The following is a 20,808-nucleotide window of genomic DNA, read 5'->3' on the forward strand; positions in this document are numbered from 1 at the left end:
TGATGCCAGGGGACGCCCTGCCTGGCAGCGGCTCCCGATCCCCGTGACACCGGCTCCGGAGCGGCTCCCGAGCTCTGTGACACCGGCGCGGGAGCGGCTCCCGAGCTCTGTGACACCGGCTCCGGAGCGGCTCCCGACCCCTGTCACACCGGCGTGGCAGCGCGGCTGCCCGCCTGCTGGATGCGCATGTGCACGCCCGCCCCGCCCCCCTCTCGCGATACCCTCTTGCGCGGGGCCGCCAGCGCTCGCCGGAAGGGCGGCGGTGCGCGTGCGCGCCGGGCGTGCCCGCGGGCGCAGGAGGCGCGGGGGATGTCGGCCACGTGCGCCGTGTCCCGGAAAGCACCGCTGCCAAGGCCGCGTCCCCAGGGCGAGAGGGAGCCGCCCGCCAAGGTGATGCGCAGGGGGCTCCGGCGAGGCCGCGAGGAGGAGCGGGAGCAGCTGCCGTGGTCGGGAGAGAGCGCGAGCAGCATGGGCGCGGAGGCCGAGGCGGAGCGGGCGGCACCGCTGAGCGACGAGCGGCGGAGGCGGCTGCCTCTAGAGCCGAGGGCGCCGCCGACGGCGTCGGCCAAGGCGGTGGAGGAGGAGGAGCGTCTGGAGCGGGAACATTTTCGGAGGATCATCAACGCTTTCCGCTATTACGGGTAATTGAGGCCTGCCCTGTGGGCGTGGGGCCCTGCGGGGTCCCTCGGCTCGCCGGGCGGCCGGCAGGGCTCGCAGCTGCCCCCGAGCGCGGCGCTCCTGGCGCGGCCGGCTGCCGGAGGGTGTGCGCCCCTGCGCCGCGCTCTGCCGGCCCCCGTCGGCAAAGGGCTTTGCGCCGCTTCCTCTCCAGATAGCGCAGTGGCCTCGATACCTGTCAGTTAGAAAGCATAAAAGAAAGCTGAAGACATAAAAGACACACTGAGAAGAGTGTCTTGAGCTCTCTTAGGAGATAAAATGCTCTGAGGCGCTGTACAGCCTAGAAAACAGCCTAGAAAACAATAGTATCTCCTGCTGGCAAACACCTGCGGAATGGTTTTTCGATTATGGGTGGGAATTCTTAAAAGACATTTTACTTTGCAGAAGAGATGAGACCTATTATTAGGGATTATTGATGCCGTTTTTAATAGCAGCTGTTGAGTCACAATTTGCTGGCTCCACAGAAATGAGCCAGCAGTCGTGGGGACACCTAGTTTTATAACTGAATCCGTTTTAGTAGACAAGGAAGCAAGTTACTCGCCTTGCAGGGTGGTGGAGCCTGGCTGGAAAAGTCCAGCCAGGAAAAGTGTTTGGTAAACCGTTTCCTGTTTCTAGGTTTGGGAAGCAGGTTTGTACTTCAGCTAAGGAAGCCCCATCATGCGGCTCGTTGCTATGTGCTGGACCCTCTTTTGGCAGTGTAGCACAGTAATAATATGTACATGGTGGTGAGGTTCTTGGTAGGAGTGGGTGATACTTATGTAATTTCTTCGGTTTGAGGTTTGTCCATGTAAGTTTCATTGTCTTCCAGGACAAGTGTTTGAGCAGGCGGTTAGTCTGAGTGACGCTTTGATGTCTCTTCCAAAGTGAATTCTCTAATTCAGTTTGGACATATTGAAGACCTAGTTAGTTGAAAGTATCTAATACCGATTGCTACTAGTGCAATTCCGACCTATAATTTATTTATATTAGTGGTATAATTGCACCCTCAGGCCTTAGAAGCTGGGAATATCCTTCTCAGTCTTCTGCTGAGCTCTGACTTTGGGTTGCTTTTGAATGCTAGTTTCAGTAAAAACATAAGGAAAAGATGTGAGAAGTATAGAATTTCAATCAAATTATCTCTGTCTTAAAGAAATAGTTCTACATTTAGGTGAAATGGCATATCTTGGTACTTAATAAATGGAGTTTTTCTTTCCTCATGCAGATATTTCCAGTTAACTTGGAAACATCTGTTTGAATAAGACAGTAACACACTTTCAGATGAGCCCAGATCTTGTTCTTGTCTTCTAGACATGAGATTACTTCATTATTTGTAGTTTTTGTGATTTCACTGACTTGTTCCATTAGATGGTTGTAATTTAGCATAAAAGGGTAGAGAATAAGATGTTTTTGAGCTAAGCTGATGTGTAGAGCATCAGTTTATTTCTTTCTCTATTGTTTTTTTTTCCTTTTTCTGGTCCTTGAATGTAATTTTAAACCAGTGTAGCTATTGCACTGAACAAGCCTTTCTCAGTAACACGTGAATGAGATACTACCTGGTCAAATTTCCAGAATGAGGTTGTAACTAAAACACCAGCAATTGCAGCTGTCTCTCATAAGGGCTAGGTTTTTCAGCTTTGTGCTGCTGTATGCTGACGCAAGATTTGGGAAACTTCAGTATGACTTGACCGGCTAAAATCACTTGGTGGTCAAAAGGGTCAGTATTTCTTATTGAATTATCTCTCTAGGGCCTTACTTCTATACTTCTCTCAGTTTAGACAGAATTCAAATCTAGCAGAATCTCAGAAGAGTCACCATTTTTCTGAAACTTTTATCCTGGGGAAGTGGAAAATTATTTTTAGCTTGCATCAGTCACATGATCAGGTTCACAGTACTTAGGAGGAATATGCTGTTAAAAGAAGGTAGCTTAGTATCTTAGTGTGGCTGCCAGAACTCTGGTATCGTCCAGCTGAGACTGTCACAGTTCTCCTGGAAGCAATGGATTTTGAGGATCCCAGTTCTCACTCCACATCTTGTTATTTCTGTAACCGAAGCTTACCACTGCATTCAAATTCATTCAGTTTAAATTGGATTTGTGAAACACACTTGGAAGATGGTTGGTTGTTAAATTTTATAGATCCATGTGTTAAGGTGATCACCTGCTCTGGAAATGAGTGGCTGAGGATGAAGGAGGAGAGGATAATCCTCTGAAACTGGAATGTGTTAAATAGAGTGGTAAGGTAGAACTAGAGCTTAAAACAAAAAAAATTCTGGAAAACTTTCACTTTCTGTGTATAAAAAAAATAATAATTCTAATTGCAATAGTTTAGAGTGAACTGTTTACTTGTCTGTATATTGCTTCTAAATATTTGAAACTTTTGCTTTTTAGAACGAATATGCATGAACGAGTGAACAGAACAGAGAGGCAGTTTAAGTCTCTCCCAGCTAACCAACAGAGTCTTCTTCCTCAATTTCTCCCTCACCTTGACAAGATCCGGAAGTGCATTGATCATAATCAAGAAATACTACAAACCATTGTGAATGACTGTGTTCATATGTTTGAAAATAAGGAATATGGAGAAGATGTATGTTAAAATGGACTTTTTTCTTGCTGCAAAATCAGTTGCTTTGGGATTGCTTATATGCTTTGGGATTTTCTACATTTGTTACTAATACCTCAAACCTACAACTTTCTTTTCTTTTGCCTTTTTTATTGATTCTTGTTTGCTCATACTTTTCTCACTCTTTGTCTTTCGCATTTTGCAGAGCTGATGCTTAATGAAGCTGTTTGTTGTTAGATCTGTTAGTTACACTTATGAAAACTGTGAATCTGGCAAATCATTGTTTTTACTCCAGAGTTCTAGCTTTACCCTGGTTACATTTTAAAGTTATTTTTTCTCTTAGCTATATAGAATATAAGTAATATTGTCTGTCTTTATATAGGTTCTTATATATCTTATATCTTCAGATAATACGCAATTATAAATTAGTTGCAATTCTAGATTGTAAGTATTTTAATGTTGTTATTTGTATACACTTTTTTACTACTTGACCTACTTTCTATCAAAAAAAAATTACCCCAAGACTTTAAGGACTCACAGAGATGGAAACTGAAATCCTCCTTTTATACAGGCAAGATACAGTAATGGGCAGCTCCAATGTAAGCTTCTCAGTTTTGCCTTACAGTATCTAAAGGGATCCTTTTTTCAGGGTATGCAGTTCAGCCTCTGCACTGGCTAAGCCCTGATCCTTTCCTGAATAGGGACTACCAATTGTGCTTTGCTGTGTATTGTTTGTTTGGTGTGGAAACTGGACTTTTGAATGCCAAAGAGAGGCCAGATATTAAGGTGGATTTAAGCCTAGGCCTCAGGAGTGACAGGGAAGTGCTTTCTCAGCTGATACTTACAGCAGTTCTTGCAGCATGGCCTTCTTTTTCTTCATAATTTGCTTTCCCCCTGCAAGACTCAAGATACTTGGTGTATTTTCCACTGACTTTTTTTTTTCTCTCCACTTTATTCAGGGAAGTGGGAAGATTACACCAGCTTCCACATTTGACATGGATAAATTAAAGTCCACATTGAAGCAATTTGTGAGAGACTGGAGTGAAGAGGGAAAGTCGGAGCGGGATTCTTGCTACCAGCCAATTATTAGTGAAATTATAAAGAACTTTCCAAAAGAAAGATGGTAATAGTGTCTTAAAGCTTATATTTATGTGGACTTACACTGTTGCACAAATCTAAAACAGTTTATGGAGTAATGAAAAGCTTTGTTTCAAAAGTACAGAATTTTTTATGAACTCAAAAATGAACTTTCTTTATTTTTCAATCAAGAAAGGTTTTTTATTTCTAATACAAGATGTTGGAAAAGAGTATAATCATAAACTTCACAAAGTAATACCAGGTAAACCAGTAATAATTTTTTGTTGTTCTGCAGCTGGGTGTAATAATATATGTAAATCTTTCAAGTAAGAGACTTCAGTACGTTTGCTCAGTTGTGCTTAGTGAGGGAAGTTTTGCAGGTTAGCAGATTTTCACAGTGTGTCTGCTGCAAATGAAAGGGAGGACTCTGACAGCAGGAAGTAAGACTTTTGCTCTTCATAGTGGAAAGAAGGAGGAAGACTTAACCTTTAATGCAGTTGCACTTAATTGCAAGAATTTACTTTGAAAAGAGTAAATTCTAACCTTAGTTTCAGACAGCTGTTCTAAGACAATTCTTAAAGCTTAGTTGCACGTGTGAGGGTCATTTTGTAAGTATTGGCTTGTTAGCAGTGGCGAAATAGTCAATGATGCAGGGGTTTTAGGTCATTTAAGTGGAAGCATACTAGTAAAGCCTCAAAAGGTTATACTGTTGTAGGAATTCCATGTTTATTGGTTCTGTCCATTTATCAACCCAGTCATCTTAAAGTGCATTTTAGTTTAAGCTTAGTAGTCTTTTACAGTGGGAAAATTTGAGAACTTTTATTCATAAGTATACCAGGCCACTACTTAAGTTTGATATAACAGGTCATTATTGTGTTTTTTCTCTCTCAACAATTATTAATAATGCTCTTGTGTGAACTTAAAGTCTTCCGCTAGCCATTGTTTAGTTTCATTGGTAAAGACAGTTTGTGGTGGGAGAACATGGGACGTAGATGGTTTCCATTTTGCCTTGAACTGACTTACCTAAAGATACATACACCTTTTAGAATGTTTCATCTGCAAGTGAATTTTCTGCAATTTTTCTAGTGCTAATGGTGCCCTACATAAGATAAAAAAAAGAATTAAATCCTGCAGGTATACTTCTGACATGTAGATGTGTAGGAAGACTCATGGTTAGTTTTCCAAGAGGTCATGCTAATCTCCAAAGTAGCAATGCAACTTTTTCTCTTATCTGCTATCTGTTAATGTATTTCGGTTGTGGCAGAGGTAGCTTATGTCACATCTTAAGAGATTCATGACTGAGGCTGGAAAATCTTGACTTTTATGTTTGTCATCAATGAATTCTATTTCAAAACCTTCACTGATATTAGGAAGCAACATGTGGTAACAGATGGGGTGAATCTGAAGTTGACAGCTTTGTGCTTCTTTACAGGGAATTCTCGTGGTTGTTGGACAAAACTAATGTGGCAGAGCATTGCTCCCTATTGTGGTAGCTCTGAAGTACCATTTGAGTTTTATTTTGTCTCTGCTGAAATCTCAATACATCACTGTACAGATCAAAGATCTCTACTACAAGCTTGAGTTTGTCAAACAGCATTTTTTAATTTCTAAAATGTGTATTACTTAAGTTATCATTGTGGAGCTGTTGTAGCACTTAGGTAAAACCCTTTCTCAGTTCACATATTGTTAGCTACTATGTTAGCTCACTCATTTTTCCTGGTGATGGAAGGCTCTCGTGGTTAGGTGTACTTTACTTTTTGAGGTAACAAGCAGAGTCATGTACTATCAAGCTTAACTGGCAGTCCCTTTTCATCCTTGTGCAAGAAATAACTTCCCTGGCAGGGTAGCTAGCTGGTAAGTCTGGTTTTTTATACAAATTTTATACAAACTCTTCACTCTCCAGTGACAGCACGTTAGGGAATGGCATGCAGCTGAGTCACGGGAGGTTTAGGTTAAATATCAGGAAAAAATTCTTCACCCAGAGGGTGGTTGAGCACTGGAGCAGGCTCTTTAGGGAGGTGGTTACAGCACTGTCCTGTCTGAGTTCTGGAAGCATTTGGACAATATTTTTAGGCACATAGTATGACTCTTGGGAGTGTCCTGCATAGGGCCAGGGGTTGGACTCTCTTATCCTGACAGATCTGTTCTAGCTCGGCATAGTCTGTGGTTCAGTGATCTTGGAGTGGACAAGTTTTTGGATTTTGAAGAGATTGATGGGGCCTGAACTGCGCACAGTGGGTTACTCTGTCTGTTGTTTGTAGTGGGAGAGGATTGACCATGGACTCTAATGTGTAAATGAACCTCAGAATGCAGCTTTGTATTGCTTTAGAGTTTCCTTTTGTAGCACAGAGCACTAAAGTCTCCTGAAAGAATGAAATGAAAGTGCAAGAGAAAAACTGTACTGAGTGAAAAAAAATACTTTTTTCTAAATGTACTTTGTGTTGAAAATGATAAATAATTTTAAACTGTCAGTGCTGGTCACCTTTTACTTTATAAAAGGAATTGCAGTACTCGTCAAATTTGTAATACTCAATGGAATGGTACATTCAGTTTCTAGTTAACATAATTTGTTGATCTTATTAATTCCATGCATTGGAATAATGTGAAAATGGAGTTTAAATTTTTGAAACTACTGAAGTATGTTTCACTCCGTGCTTGCACACCTTATAGCATTGCAGTTTGCAAAGTTGATGTGTATGGGTTCAGTTGGTATGTAAATAGCAGGAAAAGCAGGGAAGTGTTGTATATGCTTGCTCTTTGGGAGGTAGAAGTAGCGCAAGCACTGGTTGAAAGCAGCTGTAAAGCAGAATAGTTATTTAGTAGGTGCTGCTTATCATGTGTTATCATGTGTTTCAGTCCAGTCTTCTGATAGGCTGTCATCTAAAGGTAAATTAAATGGCAAAAGCTGTTCCTGCCTCTTTCGGCTTAGCACCTTAACACAGAATCTGTAAGCAGAGTCAACAAAGCAGTTTTAAGTAAATCCCATGAGGTCAGGTCTTCCTGAGCAACTATAGATTTCTTGCATTCTTCATGTTGGAATATATGTTTCAGCTCGTAGGAGCTCTGTACTATTTAAGTTTCTTGGATTAGAATGAACGTACTTGCTGTAGGAGAAAACAGATACATTTTTTATTTCTTTATCTGTGTATTTTTTGAAGCATTTTTTAGGGAAGTATTAAGTTGAAAATCAAAATAAGCATACTCATAAATTTTTGTTGTTTCCCTTTTTATCATCTTGGTTTCCTTTCACTTCTGGTGTTGCTCTTCCTGCTTAGGTGAAACAATGTAAAGATTATCAGCTTCTTGTCCAAAAGAAATCTATGAAATAATTAACTTTTTTGCTAATTATCATTCCATGGCCAAAACCAAAGTACTTAGGTATTTTTTCCAGTTTTCTCATAAACTAGGCCTCTAGAATGAACTATAACTTGAAATTCATCTGTGTCATGCTGTCCAACTATCAAATGTATTTGCCAAGATGCTGACAGAGCGGCCCAAAAAAATTGTCAGAGCTTAGTTTCCTTTTGCTATGAAAAACAACTTATTAGTCCTGAGCCTGAGCTTGACTATACTTCTTGAATGTGCTCAGTCACATTTATAGTGGAGTTGAAATTTCTGCTTTATTTGAATTTTATTTGACTTCATATGAAATACATTTGTCCTTGCAGGTCTTTGTACTTAGCCTAAACTTTGCTTTACACATTGGATTTAAGAGCAAATAGATTGTCAGTGTTACTGCATCACTCAGTGCTTTGCAGGTCTTTAAATGAAAGTATATAAAACTCAGCTGCCCAGTTCAGAGGATTGCTCTTCAAATGATTGTGCTGTTTAGCACTTGTCTTTAAAAACAAAATCATCGACAATATGGTTGAAGTAAAATAACAAAATATGGAATACTGAGAATTGGATCTGTTTATTTAAATTTACAGACCTCATAAACACTAGGAAAGGAGTCCCACAGTATGTTCCTATGCTGGTATTTCCACTGATCAGAAGCCCATCTCAGTGTGAGATATGTATTTATTACTTCATTTGATAAATTGAACTGCTCTTTCTAGTTTATGGAAATGAGGAATGTGTTTGTTCAGACACTCTTTTTTCTTTTTTTTTTGCTAAGCATTCAATTCAGCACCATTACTTTTTTTTTTTTACAACACAATAGACATGAAATAAGCCTCCATTTTTATGTTTGATTTCCCTCTTTTAAAAAGGACACCTTTAAAAAAGTTAAAATCTTCATTATTGTCAATAGTCTTCTAAAAGCTGAAAACATATCACACTGAAACATGCAGTGTGAAAAAGGCACGAAAGATTTGTTTCTGATATTTCTCCATTGTTTTTTTAAAGAGGCTTCTGGAGTTTCAGTAGTTGAGCTGAACAGTGCTGTGCAGCCCTCTCTGCTGCTTGGCCAGAACCTTTCCCCGCACCTGTCAGATTAATGGGCTGGTGCTGCTTCGCTGTTGGCCCGCAGGTATTCAGCGTGTACTTGTTGGCTGCTCATTTATGTTCCTAACCGCTGCTAGATATGTGGTACGGAAATCCTGTCCTTGCTGGCTGGTCGGAGGGTAGTTTTCCTTGTGGATCACTTTGGGTTATTATGTTACCACAGTTGTTGGGGTTTTTTTAGTTAACTTTGTAACTGCTGTAATCACGTAACAACCAGAGAAAGGTCTCTTTTCTAGCCTCTTAAAGGACTATAGCCATTAAAAAAGCAGTTTCTGTGCAGTTAAAGATTTTTAGCTATTATAAGGACTCGGAATTAAACATAATTCATTAACAGTTTGTCGCAAACAGTTCAAGTCTTGAAAAAAGTGTTAGACAATTTTTTTCTAATAAGGGGACACTATCAACAGTAAGTTAGCCACATACATAATTTCTCAGTCTCTAAATTCAGAAATATGCTCTCAGAAAGTGTCAATGTTAGTGGACTGAGATTTACTTCTATTGTATTTTATTAGATGAGCTCTTTGCTGAAATGAAGTTGGTGGCAGGAGCATTCTCCAGTAACTGATAGAAATTAAACTCTGGAAATTTGTTAGCAATTTAATCCCTTAATAAAGGTGCAAATGAAGGTGCAGTTAAGTCTGCACTCGAAAAAGAGAATAGAAAACTATTTTCTAAGAGAGAATGGAACATTTGTTTAAAAGTACAAAAACTTTATATTGTTTGTATATTGTGAATGAAAGGATAAAGACAACTACAGGCAATTTAAAATCAACTCACTTGACTGATAAAGATTTTTTTCTTGTTTCAGAGTGCATAAAGATGCAGATTTCCAAATGTGAATGTACCTAAATATCAGTGAGCTACCAGGTTGCTTTAAGAAGGCACTTCTAATCAATGTTTTGTAATCTTGAAAGTAGTTTATGGCTTATCATCCCATTTATCACAGAAGTGTCCACATGGGGGTGCTAAAATCTGTGTAGAGCTAGTCTAAGTATTTGATAAAGTGAAATTGTAAGGAAATGGAGAAGTAGATTAGGTTAGAAAATCCATTTGGAATAATGGTGTACCATTATGAATAAGAAAAGCTGTAAGATAGATGCTTTTCTGGCTTCTACCAGAACACACATTTTCTTTTTCCTTCTTGTGGATCCCTATTTTCAAAAATTTCATATTGAGCATGTAGTTTTCTCCTGAAGTATTTTTTTTTCAGTAGGACTTTGTGCTAGCTTCTGGTTTCCCCTGTAGAAGGGAGGTAATGAGAACCCTTGCTTCACAGGAGTGCTCTTAAGTAATGACTAAGTCTTGATTTCCAGCTTCTTGATAAGTCAGAAAAAGAGCCTGAATGTATAATGGAATGGAAATGAATGGGATTTTTTTCCATTTCAGAGGCTTCACTAAGTAGATGATGAAATCAAAACTCGGAAGGCACTGTTAAAACTGCTTTGTTAGACTGTGTGGCCTTTAGAAAAGAGTAATACTTCTGGTTTTGGGTAATAGTGTTTAGAAATGTACAGCTTTTAGGATTTATGTAACTCCTTTAATCATCTTCATGCTTGTGCAGCATCCTTACTCTTTTGAACCCTTCTTGGCATTCTGAATTTTTAAGTAGTCAAAGGCTTTGTGTTTTGGTGCCTTTTATCCTTTGGAACTGCTGGTTCTGGCCTCCTTTGTGTACTTGCTTATACATTGGTAGATGTTATTTTTTGTCTCTGAAGGTTATATGCAAAACAGTGTCAGAAGGTATATGAATATTCATACCTCGGTGTATGAAATCGTGAACTCTCGAAGTCATGTTTATGACTGGAGACTGAAAAATTATTTCCTTTAAGATTAAGTATTTTCAGTTTTGCATGCGAGTGGTTTCTGTTTTGTGAGTGAAGGTTTGATTGCGTTGTGGTGGAGGTGTGACAGAATATGTACATATTTCCTTCTCTGCCTCCAAGAGAAGTAACTCCTTTTTGAGATTCTTAGTTCTGTTTGTTAGTTGCTCCACTTATGACAGATTTTAAGTATTTCACTGAAAATACTGCTGGGTGTTTTCTGGTTGTCTTCAACTTGATGCCTATTTATGGGTAAGTGGTTAGAAAGCTGCAATGTACTTTGATTTAGGAAATATGTCACTTACAGTACTTTGGGAAAACCACTGAGCAGCATATGCAGAACTCACCATTGCTGGAACAGTCACTACTTTAAGGTTTTTACATTCTGAATGGTTCATCAGATTTTATGTTTTGATTTCTTATGTCAAAATACTTGGGATTTTTTTTTTTTATTACAAGGTAACAAAAATATGTCTAGAATACTTTCTGATTATCAGTGGGGCTTAAAAAAAAATACATTGTGCTAAGTGATGATATTCTTCAGTTCACTTGAGAAATTCTTGACTGGGTAACTGTAGAACTTTTAAGGAAAACAAATTATGTACAGCATTTATGCTCTATTCTGAATGAGGGTTGTATATGTTCTTGTGAGTAATTTCTGTAAATTATTTTGACTGTACAATTAACCAATCTGATCAGAGCAGGCTCAGTTTCATTTAAAACTGAGTCATACAGGAAGCATAATACATTATCTAAGTACATGGTGGGAAAAATGTTTGGCTGGACCTTTAAGTTGTGTTAAAGGGTATCAGATAAAGACTTAACTGTTATTTTTGTTCTGTTGCAGGGATTTCTCCAAAGTTAATATCCTGGTACCTGGTGCTGGGCTAGGTAGATTGGCGTGGGAAATAGCTATGCTCGGTTATGCTTGCCAAGGAAATGAATGGAGCCTCTTTATGCTCTTTTCTTCTAACTTTGTACTCAACAGGTATATAGCTTATGTTTTACTTGCTGAATAAAACCTAGAGAGGCAAAATTATAAATGAGAGAAATCTGAATATAAATGTCTCAAAATAATAGATTTATAAGTTGTACTACAAGGCACACACTTTTTAGAATGCTTTAAGGAAAAAAGTCTTAGGGATAAATGGGGAAGGAAGTATTATATCATTAAAATTACAGGAAACATAGCTTTCAAGTTGTGAGATTTAAATCTAAATTGTACAACAGATTTTCTGCAAAATTTTGATTAGGTTTTATGATTTATTTCACATCTGTTTCTGTGAAATGGACACCTATCTTACTATTACTGAATATGGGCTAGTAAATATGTCCGTGTTATGTAGTGGTGGTGATTATAAACAGGGGATACCTATTAAAAAAAAAAAAAGCATCACCTTCTGTACTAAAATTTTAGTCACTGTTTTGACAAGAAAAAGAATAATTGAAGCATGCTGAGCAAGATGTTGAGTTGATAGTTCCACAGTTATGCTCAGATAATAAATTTAAATGTAGTAAATTTCACGTTACAGGTTTTAATTAAAATGACATTTCTGTATTTGGTATTCTGCGACTTGCATTGGAGCTACTGTTTTCTAAATGACTTTGTTAGGGAAGAAAAAAGGTAGCACATGCAGCTGTTCCCTTAAGAAACAGAGTGGGAAAGCTACAGGTGGGCAAGTATTGAAAACGATCTGGAGGGTGTTTGGGGTGGGGGGGAGGAGGGGGGCAGTTCGTCCAAGTTCACAAAGGCAGAATTTGACACTTCATTCATCAGGTCTGAAATTATGCACCTTTGCTGAAAATAACTAAACTATTGGCTTTTTTTCTGTATTACCATATTGTTTTGGAGACTGTTTTATAGACTGATTATCCACAATGCAGTGTGATGCTCTTGCATCTCACACAGCTTACTGTTCAAAAACAAGGGGAAAACACTGCATGGTGTCTGCTGAGTATCTGCGTATAACAGTAGTGCTTTGTGTGATGATAACAGATGTTTACTGGAGGTTCATTTGTTCTTTTTTTCTTGCATTATTCTCAAGTGACTCATTTGGTGGTGTAATTGTATATTACAATTGATGTGACCGATGCCTTTTAGCTACTAAAAGAAAATCATTATTCCTCTCATGCTTTGGAATTTCAAAGCAGCATAAAAGCTCTAATTTCCCATCTTTTGGAGCACTGGTCAGCTGTCGCAGAGGTTAGTTGACTTCACCCCTACCCTCTGATGACATGCTTCCGTGAATAAAGAGTCTTTGCCTATACGTGAAATTATCCTAAAGAATCATGCTTCACTAACGGTAGTAATTTTAGCATATAATGCTCATATAGTGTTTCCTATGTAGGAATGTAGTGTTTATGCAGAATATTTAGCGAAGAGGTGTATATACATTAAATTTGCTAATAATATGAGATTTTGGACAGGATAATTGAGTGTTGTGCAACTGCTGTAGTCTTTATCTTGACTGAGCAGCAGTCAATTTAGTTGAAGTCCAAGCATCCCTTTCTGGCAGATGTAATTGTGGGCTTGATGTAACCTTCTGTTTTGAAGGTTTTAGGGACTTGAAGATTCTTTCAATTTAGTCTGAAGTAGCTGTTCACGGTTAGCCTTCTGAAATGCACATTTGCTTTTCTGAAACTGGAAGTAACAGCAGTGATCCATATAAGCTGAAGATAATATCTAAAGAAGAATGGTCAGAAAAAAAAAAGAATTTGCCAGCGAGTTTTTAACTGTAGTCTTAATTTAATTTATACTTATTTTTAGTTTATAAAAGCATGAGGATTTTGCTCGTCTGTACTTACAGTTTTACAGCTTTACCTTCTTTTTCTGACAGTGCTTTATATTTAGGAAGACAAAGTACTGTTTTTAATGTCAAGCATTGCTACAGTAGGCTCTTAGATGTGGTACATTGACTTAATACTTCTGTGTGCAAAGTGATATTTGCTGATTTTCACACATTTTGAAAAACCTTTCATATCTCTGAAATAGTGAACTTTTGTTACAGTGGATAAAGCTGCATGGTATGGTATATAGAGTATGTGTCACAGTGTCACTGTGGTCACTATAAATATCTGAAATTATTTAGAGTTTGTTATTCTGTTGAGGAAACACTGCTTTGAGAATAAAGTGACCCTAGACTAGTTAACCTGCAGTGGTTCCAAGGCTGCTTCAGTCATTGTATGGGACATTTTGCTTTCCCTTGTGTGCCTAAGGTTCTTACATGGTGTGTTTTTCTTCTTTATTTTTTGGAAAGAATATAATTTTAGATTAATCTTGACACTTGGAGGAGACTACTAGTTGTGTTTGTTGCTTGTCTATTAATGCCTTAGGATGAAAACAGTTACATTTTTATGTGTATACCAGTGGTGAGTAGTGAGATTTGACCTACCTATTTTTTTCAAAAACTGTCTTTTGAGCTGAATGTTGAACAGTGAATACCCCACCCCTATAGAAAATAATGAAGTCTGTCACACTTAAATATGTTGCTTATAATAGAATGTATATTACACATCTTTTGTTGTAATAATGGAGTTTCCAAGGACTGGAGTACTTGGTTTTGAAGTAAAAATTGTTGAAACTGGAAATGGAAGTTTTCAGACTTGTGCATGAAAGAAATTGCTATTTTCTATTAAATTGGAACTGTTTCAAAGTCTATGTGATCAATGAACTCCTTTCTAATCTTTTCTTTTAATTGCTATTGTAGTGGTTAGGGGGCTTTTTTGTTGTTTCATTTTGGGTTTGCTTTTTTTAACCAATTACATATGTCTGGTATTTATTTATACATGAAGAAAGTTGATGAACACTATATACTGCTGCTCAAGTTTTAGTTTTTAACTGATAAAATGAAACAGAGATAGGAAATGGAGAAGGTAAAAAATATTATTTCAAACACTGTATAATAAATATATTCTAATCACCAGCCAAAAGACTGCACTTTCTATAACTCAGTAGATTGCTTGCAGTTTATGAAATGCTTGATGATATGTGTTTTGTGGGACAGATATGTCCTCTGTTGTCCTTGAAAGAAAATGTTTTTTTCATTTTTTAGTTACAAACTAATTTACAGGATGGTGGGAAAAGCTTCTTGTTAAACTTAAATGCTGTGTTTTATAACTTCTTACAATACAAATTGTTAGTCATGTCAATCCAGAAACTCTGTTTTACAAAGACATCGTTAGTTAGCATGATTGCAAAGATCCGGGTGTTACAAACTTAAAATGACCATTATTGTGCTAATGCAAAATGCTGCTTATTTATTTTTTTAATTCTTAAAGCATCTTTTCAGTCAGCATCTGAAAAGTGCTTTTGTTCAGCAGTGCTTCAAAACTTCCTATAATTATGGTTCAGAAAAGTCCAGAATGATAACAAACATTTAAAAAAAAAATGGAACTATTTTTACTTTTTGTTTGTTTGCTGGTTTTGGTTTTTTGGTTGTTTTTTTCTTTTATTTTAATAGGAAGAGAGATGATCCAGCAAGTCTCAGCTTTGTGGAATATAGCAGATTACAAACTTCATTAATCTTACAAAATAAGCATATGTGTTTTGTTCTCAGCAGAGAAATAAGTTGGAGAAAATGACAAGAAGTCATAAAAGAAAATTCTAAAACTGGAAAAGGCAATTCCTTTGTAGTAGTGATTTTGTCAGATTAAAATTAGGTTTTTTGATCACTTCGTTATCATGGGTGATCTAAAGTGTTGTTAACTAGATTAAATTTTCTGGGAAATACGGAGCTGTTACAAGAACTTTGACTCTTATATTTCTAGATTCTAGATAAACAAATAGTTGAAACAAATTTTGCTGGTTTTCATATTTTGCAGATGCTCTCAAATTAATTCATGTAAGCTTTATCCCTGGATTCATCAATTTAGCAATAACAGAAGATCTGCTGATCAGATACGACCAATTTATTTCCCAGATGTTGATCCTCACAGTCTTCCTTCTGGTTCAAACTTCTCTATGACAGCAGGGGATTTTCAGGAAATTTATTCTGAGTGCAGTGAGTAAATGCAAACTTCTAGGCTATCCATGTAACTGTACAGACTTCCAGAGTATTTGGGACAGGTTATGAAGAGAATCAAAGTGTATCTGCCAGTATTAAGTATAAAGAACTAGCTGTAGCAAGATTCTCATACTCAGAATATTTCTCCAGCTGTATCAATAGATCTATTTCTTACTCCAGATCAGCTTTCATTCCTACTTATAGCAAATGTGGACACCTCCTTGTCTAACAGATCTTGTAGGAGCCTTCACCACAGCTGCTTAATTTTCTGAAGATTCTGTCTTTAACAGTAGAACATCCAAGACTGGCATAAATTAAGACTTCTAATACTTTTTAGTCACAGGACTTAAAACTTCTGCTAATTCAAGAATACCTGTTTAGGGAAAGCAGGGATTCTCATGCTTTAAAATATAGGCTTCAGAAATCCTGCCTGTTGAATTGACTAGTTAAAAACAGCTGGGGAGATGTTCAAATACTGAGTAAAATGTTTCAAAGCTAAGTAACTTCTGAAAGTACACTTTAGTGCAGATTTGTATTGTTCTGGATACTAACTAGGGAGGCCTGAAATGATTAGGGATTTTTGCAGTTGTATTTTTAACAGCTGTCATAATTAAATTTATAGGACAGGTGAGTAATAGCACACTTGGGGCTTCATTTGTGTATAATTTTACAGAATACAATATATAAATAATATATGAACAGTTTTGTTAAGTGCATAAATAGTAAGTATATGTAATATTGTAGTCTGTGTATGTGTACATATACACATGTGAATACAGGCCAAATAAACTCAAAGTTAACAGTTTTTAATGTAAACCAAAATACTTTGTTAATTTGCCTGTAAAACAGCTGCTATTAGTTGATAGTGATTCTGAGGGTATCAACAAATACCAGGGTTAAATTATGAACTTTTACAAGATTAAAAGCATTGAAACTAATCTCTGTATACTTTGCTCTTTTCATGCAGATACGTGGGACTGCGTAGCAACTTGCTTTTTCATAGACACAGCACATAATGTTATTGACTATATTGATACTATATGGAAAATACTAAAGCCTGGAGGAATATGGATAAATGTAGGCAAGTGTGACCAGCTGCTCTTTTTGACTTATTTTTGATCATATACTCTAGAAGTGTGTGCAAATAATTGTATCTATGAGCAAACTGTATAACTAGAAAAATACAGGGCTTGGAAATGATTTCAGAAGTTATCAAAATATGGTCTGATGTTTGCTAGTTACAATCAAGTCAACACTGTGATTTTTAAATAGGCAAGTAAATCTTGCCAGTGGCATGTTTTACATTCATTCATCAAGCATTTGTTTTTTGACAAATGTTGTATTCTGTGGTGATCTTTGTTATTTTTCTAAGAAGATGTAACTTTAAAATATATCCTTGCTTTTTTGTGTTTTTTTCCAATGCCTATTTGGTACTCTGCCTTGAAGCAGAAGTTTTGGGAATGCGGTGTGATTGGAGTCTTCCGTGGTGAGAGAATGTTAGACAAGACACAGGCATTAAACATTATGCACAGTAAAAACTGGTCAGTCACTGGTCAATTGGTTGCTCTCTCAGTCCCAGCCAGTCAGAGTGCTAGCAGAGCTCCTAGGCAGGCTTAAATATTCTTAGCTATGGAGACAGCAGTGATGCTTGACTGAAGGAATTGTAAGATACAGAAAACCAAATCTAGTAGGAAGTGTTGCAAATTGTTGAATAAGAGCTAAAGTAATTAGTGTTCATTATAGGAATCATATTCAAGTAACAGCAATATGTTCTTTTATCAGTATTTATAGAATCATAGAATGGTTTGGCTTGGAGGAGATCTTAAATATGATCTAGTTCCAACCCTTCCTGGGCAGGGAACCTTCCATATTTTTGAGTATGTGAATCTGATAAAAGTGTTTGTTGCACTATCAGTGTGTACTTTTGACTTCTAACACATAATTTGTCTTTTTGGTAGCCATTTCTGTTGTATCTTTGTACTTCAGGTCCTCTCCTTTACCATTTTGAAAACTTGGGAAATGAACTTTCCATAGAATTAAGCTATGAGGATATAAAGAATGTTATCCTGCAATATGGATTCCATATAGAGGTAAGAAGATAGTGCAGTTTGCACTAAGCAGTATTGTTATGAATCAGACAAACTGCTTTGATTAAACCACCATGAATTTCATTCAATATAATGACATATATTAATGACTTCTAGGAATATTATGTTTCTTACAAATTACTTGCTTTTCTCATTTTATAAGAAGTGCATAGATAAGCCTTATGATCAAATAACAATATAGCATTTTCTTGTATAGTTCCTGTGCAGCTGTCTTGAAAACTGCTGCTTTCTTTTCAGGTGGAGAAAGAATCTGTACTGTCAACTTACACTGTGAATGAACTCTCCATGATGAAATACTACTATGAATGTGTGTTGTTTGTGGTGAGAAAACCAGAATAGTAGTGGTTTGAATAGGTTAATGAGAAAATAATGTTGGTTTGAAAGCTAGAAATGAGAATAAAATCGTCTGGTGATGTATGGACACAACCTCAAATCAGTGGTGCCTTCTTGTTCCTAAGAGGATATAGATAGTGTCTATTTTCTTAATATCTCTGTTGCTATTCAGACATTTACTGCGCCATGGATATTCATAATACACTTGTGAAAGATTAAATGTTCACATGCACTGTCTTTGTGCTTTGGAGTGCATTAAATAAAAAAGCAAAAGTGTTTTCTTGAGAACAAAATGTAATGTTTGCCATAACTAGGCTAATTCTCTGCAAATGCTGCCTCATTTTTCATAGATTTATAGTGCTTTTTTTCCTACTTGATGATATTAGGAATGCATGGAGGTGCTTACTGTACTAGCTGTATCACTTTTAGAGAAGTGTTTGTAAATGTATACTTAAATTATGAAGTCCGAAATGATTGGGAAGTGGTAAAATTATTCTTGAACAAATAAATTAGTTATCAGAACTGTTAGAGCATTTCCTGTGCAACTGAAGTAAAGGAGGATATCTACAAATTCTGATCTTTGGCTGTATCACTGTTAAAGGTTTAATCAAAAACTGTAACTGATAGGAAATTAGAAATGCTACATGAAAGCAGAATACTGAGTGAAGAAAAAGCAGACTGTCACAGAGAAGCAGTATGTTAACCTCAGTTCAGGAAAACACTGGTCTTGATTGATCTTAATGTTGGAACTGAAATGTGTTAGATGCTTTGCTTTCTTGAAATAACACTGATTTTTGAGTCATCTTCTACTATTTAAGACGGAACTTTTAAAGTTGATAAACATAAGCTGAGTTATCCATGCCACATGTAGGTAGCACAACATAAAAATACCTGTCGAAGCAGTGAAGTTACATGTAAATATGTGCTATAACATAATTACTTCCACCTGAGCCAGGATATGGCTGGCCAAATGGTAGACAATTTCTTTGTAACTTCACTTTACCTCTGCGACTTCTTGGTTCCTCCTACTAATGTGTTTTTTTCCCTAACAGATGTGGCTTAGGTGAATATTTAATCTACAAGTCATGATACTATACAAGAGGATGTCATGTCACATACAATCTCATGTCACTTTGAAGTTATGTAAGAAATGAGAAAAACCCTAATTAGAAGTCAGTAGTCTGAGATGAGGTGTCATGTTAGGCATTCTGTTTGCATAATATATTGATTACCTTAAGTGCCATTTGGATGCATTTTCAAAAATATGTTTAAAATATAAAACCATTGTGATGAGGGCTGAAATTTTTTTCTGCTTTTGCTAAAAGGACACTGGTCAGTATGTTGTTTGTTTCTGATTATTTTTTGTCCTGTCTTTCATGGTGATGTCCTAATCACATCTCTTTAATAGATCTGTTACTGGCTTTTCAATTTTTCTAATCAAGGCCAGAAATTTGTGCCTTTATTCCTAAATTGAAAATCTGCAAGGAGGGAAAACAAACCTTTTTTTAAAAAATATTTTCAGTGTTGCATAGGAGAGCACATGCTTGTGTATGTTTCAGTATTATTATGCTCCTGTCTGCTCAGAATCCTGATTGCGAACAGAGGCTTCTCCTCTACAGAAGCTTTTAAGTTTTGGCTTAAACTACTCTTCTTTGAACTCTCTTATTTCTAAAAGTGCATGAACTGTCGAATTTCTACTCTGTTCCAAGGGAGATGTGTTAAAAGATTAAACACTGCTATTCAACAAAGAGTTAGAAAATAAAGGCCTTGTGTGGCTAAAAGTAAAAAAACACATGCTTTAATTTCTACATTGTACCATTTAATTTTTGAGAAAATTTGTGATTCTTTACTTTCATTATGCTTTCTTCTCTTAGAATATGATTAGTAATTTACTTGATTTTCAAGTTTCTTGAAATAAGACAGAGGTTAGCTGAATGTCAATTAAGCTGATGCTGAGTACCATACCTATCTGTAATACTACCCAGTTTTTGCCCCATACACTCTGTAACTTGAAATGTGCTGTTCTGTTTCTCAAAAAAGAAGCGGTGGAACTCTTATTTATGGTTGAGTGTCAATATCCTGTGTTCTGGTGTTTTTTTCCCATACCATTCCATGGTGTCACAGGTGCCATTTTTGTATGTTCTCCGAAAATATTTTTGCATATAGTATAATACAGTGATATGCTTTTATTTCTGATCTAGAGAATGCAGGGGATTTTTCAAGAGCATTCTGCGTTTAATTGCAACAGTCACATTAAGAGTTGGAAGCAAAATAATCTTGTGAGTGAGCTGTTAGTAGCGTTTCATCTTCAGTCCCATTTAAGAGTTTTTAGAATTCACCACTTGTACTGTAATGCACAGGGATAATTGTGTATTATAGAATTTGATCATTGTTTTATATGCAGGGGGAAATGCTCAAGGTGTTCGTCAGCTAAGACTGTTTATTTTAGGTCACTATTTAACTGTACATGGTAACAAGTGTAAAAATGCTGCATAATCCTCAGTGTAAAACTTCTCTATTTGGAGTTTGATAAATGTAAAACGTCCTGTATATTTTTTAATGTGTTATATTCTAAAATTGTTGCAGAGATGCTAAGAATAGGAAGTTTCGTGTCTCTGTGTGCACTTCCCATTGTTCAAAGTGCGTGTAATGGACTGGGTTTTTTGGATATTAAAGCTTGCTGTAAGGCTTGATGTCTCCTTCACTGCCGGGTGAGGGCGCTCCTCCCCCCCCCTTCCCCCCTTCCCCCCTTCCCCTTCCTTCCCGGCGGGGTGAGGGTTGGGCTGTGAGGGCGCTCTCCGGGCGCTCC

General features: G+C 37.1%; 1 protein-coding gene across 3 annotated transcripts; it reads left to right on the top strand.

Annotated features, from left to right (window-relative positions):
* Positions 1-287: 287 nt before the first annotated feature.
* Positions 288-20,692, top strand: CARNMT1 (carnosine N-methyltransferase 1). 3 transcript variants are annotated; one of them, XR_008483559.1, is made up of 8 exons: positions 288-641; positions 3,041-3,236; positions 4,172-4,335; positions 11,403-11,543; positions 15,377-15,555; positions 16,526-16,635; positions 17,545-17,648; positions 17,904-17,992. XR_008483559.1 is itself a non-coding variant. In XM_054283202.1 (8 exons), the coding sequence occupies exons 1-8, from the start codon at positions 310-312 to the stop codon at positions 18,003-18,005; spliced, it is 1,332 nt and encodes a 443-aa protein (XP_054139177.1). In that variant the 5' UTR covers positions 288-309; the 3' UTR covers positions 18,006-20,692. The 3 variants fall into 3 exon arrangements, 2 of the variants coding, with proteins under 2 accessions (XP_054139177.1, XP_054139176.1); XM_054283202.1 differs by having other exon boundaries at positions 16,526-16,639; positions 17,904-20,692; XM_054283201.1 differs by having other exon boundaries at positions 17,517-17,648; positions 17,904-20,692.
* The last annotated feature ends 116 nt before the right edge of the window (positions 20,693-20,808 follow it).

This window comes from Melozone crissalis, unplaced genomic scaffold, assembly GCF_028551555.1.
Source record: "Melozone crissalis strain CALT ecotype California unplaced genomic scaffold, PUWL_Pcris_2 ptg000036l_1, whole genome shotgun sequence".
In the NCBI taxonomy this organism is placed as follows: domain Eukaryota; kingdom Metazoa; phylum Chordata; class Aves; order Passeriformes; family Passerellidae; genus Melozone; species Melozone crissalis.

Coding starts and splice junctions, on each gene's coding strand:
- CARNMT1 (XM_054283201.1), top strand. CDS start 310: ATGTCGGCCACGTGCGCCGTGTCCCGGAAAGCACCGCTGCCAAGGCCG. Junction 4,336..11,402: donor AACTTTCCAAAAGAAAGATG/GTAATAGTGTCT, acceptor GTTCTGTTGCAG/GGATTTCTCCAAAGTTAATA. Junction 15,556..16,525: donor GGAAATTTATTCTGAGTGCA/GTGAGTAAATGC, acceptor CTTTTCATGCAG/ATACGTGGGACTGCGTAGCA.